The sequence below is a fragment of the Tursiops truncatus genome, chromosome 7 (assembly GCF_011762595.2).
Source record: "Tursiops truncatus isolate mTurTru1 chromosome 7, mTurTru1.mat.Y, whole genome shotgun sequence".
In the NCBI taxonomy this organism is placed as follows: domain Eukaryota; kingdom Metazoa; phylum Chordata; class Mammalia; order Artiodactyla; family Delphinidae; genus Tursiops; species Tursiops truncatus.
Window position 1 is genome coordinate 28,434,018 of NC_047040.1, and position 12,180 is coordinate 28,446,197.

The window sequence follows — 12,180 nt, forward strand, 5'->3', positions numbered from 1 at the left end:
AATAAACTGTAACTATGTGAGATGAGGGATATTAACTAAGCTTATTGTGGTAATCATTTTGCAGTATTTACATATATCAAGTCATTATGTTGTATACCATAAACTAATACAACGTTGTATATCAATTACATCTCAACAAAACTGGAAAAAAAAGATGCTCTACATCATATGTCATTAGGGAACTGCAGATTAAAACAACAGCAAGGTACCACTACAAGCCCATTAGAATAGCTAAAATCCAAAACACTGACGACACCAAATGCTGGTAAGGGTGTGAAGCAACAGGAACTCTCATTTCTGGTGGGACTGCAAAATCGTACAGTCACTTTGGAAGACAGTTGGCAGTTTCTTATAAAACTAAACACACTCTTACCATATGACTCAGCAATGATGCTCCTTGGTATCTACCCAAAGGAGCTGAAAACTATGTCCACAAAGAAGCCCGTACAGGAATGTTTATAGCAGCTTTATTCATAATTGCCAAAACCTGGAAGCAACCAAGATGTCCTTTACTGGGTAAATGGATAAACTGTACTACATCTATACAATGGAATGTTTGTCATTCAGCACTAAAAAGAAATGACTACCAAACAATGAAAAGACGTGGAAGAACCTTAAATGCACACTAAGCAAAGGAAGCCAGTCTGAAAAGGCTACTGTATCATTCTAACTACATCACATTCTGTAAAAGGCAAAACTATGGAGAGTTAAAAAAAAAAAAGTCAGTGGTTGCCAAAGGTTATGGAGGAAGGACGGATGTGTAGAGGACCGAGGATTTTTAGGAAGTGCAACTACTCTATATGATACTATAATGCTAGATACATATCTTCTGCATTTGTCCAAGCTCATAAGGTGTACAACACCAACAGTGAACCCCCATGTGTAAACTGTGGCCTTTGGGTTCTAATAATGTGTCAGTGTAGGTTCATCAATTGTAATAAATGTACCATTCTGGTGGGAGATGTTGAGAAGTGGGGAGGCTGTGTATGGGGCGGGGAGTGTTTGGGAAATCTCTGTACAAATCTCTGCCAATTTTGCTGTGAACTTAAAACTGCTCTCAAAAATACATTAAAAAAAAGTTAAAAATGAATAATTGAATAAAGCAAAGAAAGAAAAAAAAAGTAAAAGACCTTCACTGGTGACCTTCAAAGTTCACTTCAAACCATCTTTGCAGCCCCAGGTCCCAGCCTTCTAAGACCTGGACAGAGAGCGGGGCACGCCCCCAGCGGGATGCGAGAGGCGAGGAGAGGGGGGTGGTCTAGGCCTGGCCTGAGCCTCTTACCGGTGGCTGGCGGCGGGAATCACCCGCGAAGCTCTGAAAAACAGGAATGCTCGGGCCCCACAGCGCACCAGCTGAGCCTTTCCGGTGGCAGCGTCCAGCTCTGAGGAGTTGAAAAGCGCTCCAGTTCATCCTAACGTGCAGGCGGAGCTGAGAATCGCCATGAGAGAGCGGCGGCCGGTGGGGTCGCGGGTCAAGGTCCGAGAGGAAAAAGAAACCTTCCTGGGAGAAGGATGAGCCCCCCGCCCCGTCCCCCAACGCGGTCACATTCTTGGATGTTCACTCCAGTCGCGCGCTTCCCAGGGGCCTGCGGCCAGATGCCACACTCTCAGCAGCTCTCACCTCAAGAACAGGTGTCCCCAGGGCAGGTGCGCTCACCTTCTGCCCCGGGAGGAGGGAGACCCAGTCCGTGACTGGGGCCGACAGCGCGCCCCGCCCCGTATAACAACCCAGTCCCGGGAGCCACGTGCGGGCTCCGCGAAGGGCTTGGTCACGTTTCCCACTCTACTGGCGCGGAGCGCGCGATTACGCCAATTCGGACTTCACTTTGGTGACACGAATACAGATGGGTGTGACCACGTATTCTTCGGCGGGAGTTTTCTCCTATACCTCCTAACTGACCACCGTTAAAACTAAAAACAAGCAAGCACACACAGTGAAAAACACACACAAAAAAGGCGCGCGCGCGAGAACAAGGACACATACAAGTGGACCCAGCGCCTGTCAAACGCCAGGCAGGTGGCTTCCGGGTTCCCGGTCGCCATGGCACCCACGGCCTCCGCACCTAGCTCTCCCGGCCAGCTCTGCCCTCGGCAGCCAGAGAAACTGACTTGGGGGCCCAAATATCTTGGGGACACACGCGGAGGGAGCACCGCCTCCGCCCCGCCGCGGCATCCCCGTTCCGGGCCCCTGCACCACACCCGCAACTCCGTGCCGCCGGCGCTCAGGCAGCGCTTGTCCTGGGAAGGCAGGGGACCGGAAACGCGTGACCCCGGCGCGGGCCGTCCACATGCCCTCACGCACGCCGGTCTACCGGCTCTCTGGCCCTTTAAGGCGGATTTTTCCGCCGTCGACCTGGGGGCGGGGAAAGCGTCGCGCGCACCAGGCGGAGGCCGTCTCCCGAGCCGTAAGTGGAGGCGACGCGGTGCCGCGGATCTCAGGGTGTGGCGGGCCAGCGCCGCTGGAGGGGGCCTTCTCTCCAAGCTCCCGCCCCTACCTCGCCTGTTCCCGCAGCTGCGGGCCCGCGGGAAGGACGTGCGTACCTGTCGGCCCTTCAGTGGGGCAGGCTGGGGGGCAGGTTGGGCGACTCTGGGGAGGCCTCCGAGCCGCGGATGCCCGAGTCCACGCGGACCCGGGGTCTCGCTACCCGCGAGCGACTCGGAATCCACGAGTGTCTTTCACTTTCAGTCTCCAGGAAATGGAACGGCGTCGACCGTGTATCTCCAGCCGGTGTCGTAAAGCAGGATAATCATACCGTTAACCCCCCAGTTTAAGTTTAGGTTCGAGTCCGTGGTGGTCGCAATTGAACGCACCGATTTAGAGGGAGTGAGGGAAGAGCAAAACACGAAAAAATGCCCTGCAGACCGCAGCGGGTTGCAGCCGCAGTCCACGCGGGCCTGGGCAGTTTAGGAAGCGGTACTTTCTCTGCGGCCCCCGGCTGTCACCTCCGCCTCGCTCACTCTTACCACGCTGCAAATTCCCTGAGTGGTTACAGCTGAGTGCATAGCCATCCCGCACCTTTGGCATGAATTCCCAGCGAAATCTCACTTCCCAGGAGAGCCAGGCAAAAGGAATTAGACAAAGGCTTCCCGCAACCCCGTTTGTTTTGAACTTGTAAAACGGCCTTAAGAAGCATTTGGAGCTACTAGAGAGAGAATGCATTTTCTGGCTAGAACCTCACTCAGGATTCTTTTGCCTCACAGCTTTGAGCGAGCAGAGAGCTGGGCGCGGGCGAGATGGCCCTGGTGCCCTATGAAGAGACCGCGGAAAAGGGGCTGCAGAGATTTCACAAGCCTCTTGCCACCTTCTCCTTGGCAAACCACACGATACAGATCCGGCAGGACTGGAAGCAACTGGGAGTCGCAGCGGTGGTTTGGGACGCGGTAAGTTAGCCCCGGGGGCCTCTTAGCATCAGCCATTGATTATAAGACTGGTCTCTATTTTTAAAAAGTAACAGCTTTATTGGGTTGTAATTCATATACCGTACATTTCACCTATTTAAAGTGTGTGTGTGTTTTTTTTAAGTAAGTTCAGAGTGGTGCAACTATCTATCACTACTCAATTTTAATACATTGCATCACTCCACCCCTTCCAAAAAAAAAGTCCTATCCATTAGAATCACTTCCCTGCTCCCTCCCCACCAAATAGATTGCATTTTAAGGGTGAATGAAGAAAACTGAAAGAAATTAAATGACTTACCAGTAATTTACCCAGCACAGAAGAGGGAAGACTGGGGCCCCTAGCTGTTTTGGACAATTATTCAGTTAGTTTTTAAGTTTAATATTGCACAAAGAATATTGTAAACTGACAAAGCCAAAAATGAAGATCATGTGTTTTCTTTAAGTTTTCCATAGTTGTAATGATCAAAAATTATACTATAATTGCTGCTTTACTTTTTTCTCTCCCAGCACTGTTTTTTCAGCTGCTTGTGCCAGAGACTTGCCCTAAGCATCTAGCCACACCTGGGATTCGGTGGGAGCTCAGTGAATGTTGGATAAATGATTGGTGCAGATACAATTTTACAATCTTAATATTGTATCAGGGGTGTTAGAGAAACACTTAGGAATAAAAGTCTTGATATATCGTAACGCAGTAATACCACTTCTAGGAATCTAGTCCAGGGTAACTACAAGAAAAGTTTTCTCAGAAAGAGTAATAAAGATACATAACAGCGAGGAATGGGCGAATCTCCTACATTCTCACCAAGAAGAGGAATTGCTAAGTATGCTAATAGTATGTGGCCATGAAGAACAAATTATATTTTAAAATTACGTTATATGCTAATAGTATGTGGCCATGGAGAACAAATTATATTTTAAAATCACGTTAACAGTATACAGTGATTTATAGAGTTATATGCAAATGCTAACTCACACATCAAGTCCAAACCTTTGGCTAAAACTTCCCTTTTGATGCCCAGCTCCTCTGGGGTGACGAGCGTTAGGGATGCAGGAGAGTAGGAGAGAGGGAGGAAACTCCAGGAGCCTTGGTGCTGCTCTGCTTTTTCCCTTTGGTTGTGGCCTTGCTGATTTGAACTTGGTTTGGGAACTAGACATTCCTTTAAGCAGAATCACAGAGACTGTTCATGTCAGCTCTACCAGAGTGATTTTATAAACCTTGAGTGTAAAAATGCTGTGACACAGTAAGAAGTTAGCCTTCCCAGATTCAGCAGGATCCTATCCTGGGTGGTCAGTGTCACTGACCACTGCTGTCCCCCGTAAGGGCCTCTGGTGGGGCCTGGGGCAGCTGTTCTGGGGAGCTCGGTGTCTGTGCTTGCTCCAGGTGACCTCCCAGCAGCAGCTGAGTTCCTGTGTGAGCTGTTACACTGGGAATTGAACCTTGCGGTGGGAGGGGGGTATGTGATGTCTTCTTGGAGTATGTAGCCTGCTTGAAACCCTTCAGGCCCTAAAGCGCTTGTTGACCTAAATTGTCATGCTGTGTTTTGACTCAGGCTATCATTCTGGCCACATATCTGGAGATGGGAGCTGTGGAGCTCAGGGGCTGCTCTGCCGTGGAGCTGGGTGCTGGCACGGGGCTGGTGGGCATGGTGGCTGCCCTGCTGGGTGAGTGTGACTCATGGCTCACTCCTGTGTGAGTGGAACTCATGGAGGGGCACCTTTTCCTGACTCAGAGCTCATTGTTAGTTTCCCTCTTACCGTGTTCCTTTTTTCCCCCTGTACTTATTATGAGTCACAGGCCAACTGCAGTGCTCTCAACTCCAGGAAGGCTAATTCCTTCTCCCTCTCTCATCCTATTATTTATACTTCTCATGGGAGATTGCTTTGCCCACTTCACTTCTGTGATGCCCATAATATGAGCTTAAGGCAACTGAGTTCAAAGAGAATTATCTTATTTGTGTACATAGCTTTTTACTGTTTAGGTGCTGTCTCTGTACTCTCGGATTTAACCCTAGGAGGTCGGGAGAGCAGATAGTCTCCTACTTCATTGCTGAGGAAGCTTTGCTAGTTTCTTTCTTTTAGGGAGGGCTGGCCGCCCCTGCAGTTTGTACTGACATCTATTAAACAGTGTGCAGTTCTGAAATGATACCAAGGTTTGTCGTTTTTTGCTTGGCATACAGACATTAGTTTAGGCCTAGAGTATTTTTAAGCTTCATTTCTATTTTATAATTCATTGATGACTCTTTTCTACAACTTCCTGCTCATACATTTCAAGCTGTGCCTTGATTGGATAGACCAGCCTCTGAGATACAATGTATAATATTCCCCACTTCAGTGTTGTCACCTGGAGCTCTTGTTAAAATGCAGTTTCTGCTTCTGTAGGTCTGGGGTGGGGCCTGAGAGCCTGCATTTCTAACAAGCTCCCAGGTGATGATGATGATGCCGTAACTGCTGGTCCTCAGACCACACTTGGGTGGTCAGGATCTAGAGTTCCATGAAGTGTGTACAGGTACTTGAGCACCCACTGAAGCCCCGCTTTTGTCCTGTCCTTTTTCTGGTAACATATCTTTTTCAGTATTCCTTTCTCTGTTTAGATTGTGCCTCCCGGGATTTGATGGGGAGCATGGGCAGGAGCGATGGGTGGACGTGTGAACATAGAAACTGATGCAGGTCCATCTGTCTGACACCACAGCACTTTCAGCCACTGAGGAGGCCCTAGCCGATACACCACCTTTTGATCTCCTCAGGTTGACCTTATATTGTCCCCGTGTATGTTAGGTATATTTTTAATTTTCATTTTTCCAGTGAAGCTGGGATTCCGGGAGATTAAGCCGCTTTCTGAAGTCCTGGTCAGTGGTGACCCGAGACTCAAACCAGGCTTGTCAGACACAGAGGCCCAGGTTCTTTTCTTTCCATGGCACTAAGTCCCGTCTCTGTGACGTTTGAGAGAACTTAGCTGGAAGGGGAAATGAGGTTTCTTCTGTCTCCCCCTGAGAACAGGGCCTCCTCACTGCTGTCGAGACAGCAGAGCGTGGTGACCTGCAAAGGGTTAGAGGCCCACTTGGCTCTGACCATTTTTTGTTTCAATTTAATTTTATCAAAGCATAGTTGATTCACAGTGCCGTGCCCACTTCTGCTGCATAGCAGGCGACCCAGCCATGCATACACGCATTTTCTGTTACGGTCCATCACAGGATGCTGAATACAGTTAGTTCCCTGTGCTACACAGTAGGACTCTGCTGTCCATCCATTCCACATACAATAGTTTGGCATCTGCCAATCCCAAACTCCCAATACTTTCTTCCCCACCACCACGCCCTCAAATCCCCCAACCACAAGTCCACTCTCCACAGGCTCTGACCACCTTTAATTCTTACTAGCTATGTCACCTTGGGCAAGTTGCTGGATCTCTAAACTTCAGTTTCCCAATAAACTGGGGATAATAACCATAGTGACTGACCAACAAGGATCAAATGAGAGCATGCATAGAAATCTGTTAGCTCGCTGACTGGCACAAAGTAAATGCTCAGCAAGTGTTCTCTGCATTTTCATTTCTGATCTAGAAATCTGGATCTGTGGGCTTGGGAAAGCTAGCATAAGGTTCTGACCATCACAGAGCAAAGGACTAGTTAATTGTTGCCACAAAAGATGGGGACTTTGGGAGGGGCGAGAACAGCAGAATGGCAGACGGTGTTCTTGTGGTTGCCCCAAAGCAGAATTAATTGCTCCCTTATTTCTCTTCCCCACAGCGCTCGGTGTTCTCCGCCCAGCTCTGTCACATTTCACTTTAGGCAGTTGTTTCTTGTGTCTGTCTCTCCTGGCAGGCTGAGGCTCCTGAGGAATGGGGCCATGTCTCATTCTGTGTGTCCTTGGCCCTAGTACAGCAGCTGGCACACAGTAGATACCCAAATAGTTCTGGAATAAGAGATGAACTAGAAAATCATGAAAATTACTGTTTCTGTTATAAAAATGATAAAACTCTATTACAAAAATAGCCCTAGAAGCAGTCTAAAAAAAAGGAAAAACTCACCAAAGATTCTGCTTATTCATGACTTTGCAACATAATTACCATTACCATTTTGGTATATTTCCGCCTATTCCTTTTCTCCATCCGTATTTTAATCATAGTTATAATCGTGATTCCATACGTGTGCCTATGTGTGTGCGTGTATATTTTCACACATATGTGATGTTTCATTTAACATGTCATGCACATTTCTCTGTGCTATGGCATGCTTTTCATGCTCATTATTTGTGGCTACAAAGTATTAGGCTGGAGAAATTTTGATGCTGAAACCTAGGAGTAAGAAAAAGTTAATCTCTTTAAAATGGAAACAGAACTAGAATAGGTAGTGCTTTGGAAATGTCAGAAAGAGGTTGATTGTTCCCCCTTTTAAGCTATTTTCATTTTTTGTAACCTTACTCATTGATTCCCGACTCTGGGGAACACCCACGGCGTGCCTGTCATGGTTTTAGAGCAGCAGGTCACTGCTCTCAGGAAGCATCCATTCTAACTCTAACTGGAGCGAGAGGGGGGAAAAGACAAATTACATTAAAAAGCCTCCCCCTCAAATGGTCAGTGATATGCAGACTGTTAATCTAGGGTGATGAGATTTTCTTGTTAAAAGAAAAAACAGCTGCTAATTCCTGGGCGGTTCCTGTGTTCTGGGTGTTGTGTCTTTATGGCCTTCATCCTCACCACAACCCGGCATAGTAGGTCTACTTGGAGCTCTTTTCAAAGTGGCGAAATGGAGGCTTAATAGATGTCAAGTAACTTGCCCAAGGTCACAAGCTAATGGATTGTGGAGTTAGAATTTGAATCCAATTCTGACTCTCAAATCCTGGTTCTTCGTTTAAAAACCTCTTCAGCCTTTATACTACTTGAAAACTATTCTTAAGAAAAAAAAAATCACATCTTTAAGACAGGGTTCTGTAAGTTGGGTTGGGGTCAGGAATCTGGATTTTAAAAGCTTCCCAGGCGATTTGATGCCCAACCAAGTCTAAGGACCGCTGTCTTAAATATAATGCTCAGCAAGAAATTGTCTTTTAGGGGCTTCCCTGGTAGTGCAGTGGTTGAGAGTCCGCCTGGGGACACAGGTTCGTGCCCTGGTAATTCCAGTGCAAGTCTCCACTGAACTTTCAACTTGTACGTTTAAATGAAAGCTGTTGATGTCTCTACGTGGCTGTTTGTCAGCATGTGTTTCAACTTGAACTCTAATTCCCTTTCCAAACTTGTCCTTTCTCTTTTGTTCTGAGTTAGCATCACTATCCAAGTAGTCACTCAGGCCAACTCCTTGACCTGCCCTCCCTGCTGCCCACCCGGCCCTTGAGCCCTGCTGGGTCTTTTAACTATTTCTTGATTCCCTTTCTCCCTGTCCATTCCCACTGTCTGGCTGGAGTGCTCATCATCTGTCTCCTGCAAGATTCTGTCCACATTCCCACCTGACCTTTCTACCTCTGTCTTATCAAACCCACTTTTCCCAACAGCTGTCAGGGTGGCCCATGTAAAACGCAGAAGTGATGGGGTGACCCTGTGCCTTCCCATTGCCTGCAGGCCAAATCCCAGGCTTCTTAGTGAGGCTCTGTAATCTCACTTTGCTGACTTTCTCAGCACAATTGCACTAGTGAAGTTCCAGTGACACACACCCTGCCTCTGGCCTGTCCCTTCTGCCTTGAATTCCCCTCTTCACCTCTTTCCTCTGGTTAATGCCAAATCTGTAAGCTCAGATTTCCTTTCCTTCCGAAATCTTTCTTCGACCTCTGCTCCTCTCGAAGCATTTTTCCTTTGTGACCACATAATTTCCTAGCACACCCATGTTCCTATATTTTACTCCCTACACTGCTTCATAATTACATTTATCTCTCTCATGAGACTCTCAGTTCCTAGAGGGCAAGGACTTTCTTACCCATCTCTGTATCTTTAGCGCACACTCTGTGCTCCAACATTTGAATAAATTAAGGCGTTGCTTACAAAACTAAAAAGTAAAAGTAATGACAAATGTTTACATGTTCTTTTTCCATTACCAAGTGAGTGACAGCAGGCTATGTTGTCTTATTGGGTCAGTTTCCATTAGTTTTTCATGAACTAAATATTGTCTCATCTCCCTCCTTACCCAGCATAAATCTCACGGGCAGTCATTTTATTACCATCTTCACGTACCATCAATACCCTGCACTTCCTTGCTTAATCCTCTTCACTGGGCTCAAAACAAGGTTACGTGCAGCTCTCCACTTGTTCCAGGCCTGCACCCAGGTGGCTGAATGTGGCTGGAGGAAACAGACTACTTCTGGGTCTCATTTTAAATGCCTGGTCAGGACCCTCTGGGGGGCTCTTCGTGCTGCTGAGGAGTCCAGCTCTGCTCCCTCTCTGCTGACCTCCAGTCCTCCTTTCTCCACTTTCACTCTGAGCTGATGACATTTCTCCTTATTTTACTGAGAAGATTGAAGCAATCAAGAGAACTTCTGTAACGTCCCGGCACTGTCTCTAACCACCCCCTGCGTCTGCATCCACCGTCTGCCTTTGTTCCTGATGCTGTATGCAGGTGGACTGTGTCTCCTCCCCGGGGCCAGCCCTCTCTTGCCTGTTCAAGGGTGTTGTTCTGGTGGTTCTCTTTCCTGCATTACCACTTTTCCCTCTTTCTACCTGATCGTTCTAATCAGCATACAAACTTGCTGTTATTCCTCCCATCCAAAAAGTAAAAAATAAAACTTAATAAGTGGCTGATTATAGTTCTGTAGCAGGAAATGTATAAGTTGACCCTGGAATATCTTGTCGTACCAGATAGCAAGGAAGCTATCGAGGATGACTGGGTTTGTGTCAAAAGTCCATTGGCAAAAGATAGACAATTTGAACATCGATAATGATGATGGCATGGGTTTAAATACATCAGATATGTTTAATGCATAGTTCATGATACAACAACACTAAAGTAAACCCAATTTGTCATCTTTGGAGGATACTTAGAAACCAACTCTTTGAAATCTGGGTTATAAAAGGGGAGAGAGCAAAATTTATCCCGCCTTTCCTATTCAAACAATTCCTCTACAAAATGAATAACCAAGTAGTAATTGAAAGAAGCTTACTCAACAAATAAATGCAAAACGAATCTAATAAATTAAGGATCTGGGCATTGAGTATTTGTGGTTGCTCACATCACAAAAATAGAGCCTACCAGATATTACATCCTCTTGATGAAAAATACCACCACCACCTCTGAAATACTCTTGTTCAAAAAATCAGACTCAAGTCAAACAAATTTACAGGAGATACAGAGCACAGAGGAACACGTCAAACTATACAAATGGCATAATCAGCCAGATCTAAATTGTGGGAAACTACAGGACAGATGATTTGTTTCTTCCCTAAATTGCAGGAGAAAAATAAATAAATAAATAAATACAGGAAACTGATAGATGAAAAGAAACTTAACACATCCTGCATACCCTTCACCCAAATAAACAAACAAAAACTCCCAAAACAAAACCACAGGCAAGATGATAATATTCTGTGAGCTGAATATTTGGGTGATAAAAATCGAGTAACTAGGGCTTGCCTTGTGGCGCAGTGGTTGAGAGTCCGCCTGCCGATGCAGGGGACATGGGTTCGTGCTGCGGTCTGGGAAGATCCCACGTGCCGCGGAGCGGCTGGGCCCGTGAGCCATGGCCGCTGAGCCTGCACGTCCGGAGCCTGTGCTCCGCAACGGGAGAGGCCCGCATACCGCCAAAAAAAAAATCGAGTAACTGGTTGAGGGAGTGATTGCCAGAGTCAGGAGAGTGGTTACTGCTGGGTGGCCTGTGTTTGGGACTTGGCCTGTGGTGGGAGTCTGGGAGCCGTGACGGCAAGGAGGGAGCCTGCAGCTCGCCCACCTGCATCACTGTGGCCACCTCCTCACAGGTCTTCTTGCTTCTGGCCTTGCCCCACTGCTAGGAATTCTGTTAAAACCTAAGTCAGGGGCTTCCCTGGTGGCGCAGTGGTTGAGAGTCCGCCTGCCGATGCAGGGGACACGGGTTCGTGCCCCGGTCTGGGAAGATCCCACATGCTGCGGAGCGGCTGGGCCCGTGAGCCATGGCTGCTGAGCCTGCGCGTCCGGACCCTGTGCTCCGCAACGGGAGAGGCCACAACAGTGAGAGGCATGCGTAAAAAAAAAAAACAAAAAAAAACCTAAGTCAGATCACTAGTACTTCTGCTCAGCACTCTCCAGTGGCTTCCCATCTCACTCAGAAAAAGCCAGAGCCTTTTTGGAACTTAACCTGTGAACCCCAGCTGCTCTGCCTCCCTCCAGTTACTTCTTTAACCTGTTACTTCTCTCATTTGTCTCCTCCTGCTTTATCCCTCCTTCCAGCCCCTCTGGCCTCCTCCTTGCCTGCCCCTATAGGCCTTTGCACTTGCTCTTCTACTTGCTAGGAATGTTCTTCCTCCTGATATGTATTCGGTTATTCCCTCACCTAAGTCACCTTCTCAGTGAGGCCTTCCCTTTCTACCCAACTCTCTTACTTCCTGATGTTTTATGTCTCTCTTTCCTACTTTATTTTTTTCCTTAGTGTGTATCTCCAACTAACATACTAGATATCCTACTTTTAAAAACACCTCTTGCTGCCTATCTCCTCACTTGAATGTAAGTTCTATGAGGGTAGGGGTTTTTCTCCCATGCTGCTGGTAGACACTTGGATGTTTGTAGAATTGATGGACATTATGGGGAATGGTCAACTGACATTAAGATCCTACTGAAACTCCTGGAACACGTGGCAGGTTAGAAGTAGTCTCAGAAATCCCTGAGACAGGAG

At 47.2% G+C, this 12,180-nt stretch overlaps 1 protein-coding gene and 1 long non-coding RNA gene across 10 annotated transcripts in view; one reads left to right on the forward strand and one right to left on the reverse strand.

Annotated features, from left to right (window-relative positions):
* The window catches only part of LOC117312955 (uncharacterized), a 68,611-nt gene extending 65,879 nt beyond the window's left edge, over positions 1–2,732 (reverse strand). For 3 of the 4 annotated variants that reach the window (XR_012332997.1, XR_012332995.1, XR_012332994.1), the window contains exon 1: positions 1,283–2,436. This is a non-coding gene — a long non-coding RNA (uncharacterized lncRNA). Of the gene's footprint in view, positions 1–1,282; positions 2,437–2,541 lie in introns of those variants that run through there. The other variant, XR_012332996.1, reaches the window with a different exon arrangement.
* Positions 2,393–12,180, forward strand: part of METTL21A (methyltransferase 21A, HSPA lysine) — a 56,213-nt gene continuing 46,425 nt past the window's right edge. For all 6 annotated transcript variants that reach the window (XR_002177081.3, XR_012332993.1, XR_002177082.3 and 3 more), the window contains exons 1-3: positions 2,393–2,533; positions 3,202–3,381; positions 4,950–5,061. Coding sequence is in view for 3 of the 6 variants with exons in the window: in XM_073807349.1 (XP_073663450.1) it covers positions 3,235–3,381; positions 4,950–5,061 (259 nt within the window). In the remaining 3 variants the exon portion in view is untranslated. The remainder of the gene's footprint in view (positions 2,534–3,201; positions 3,382–4,949; positions 5,062–12,180) is intronic.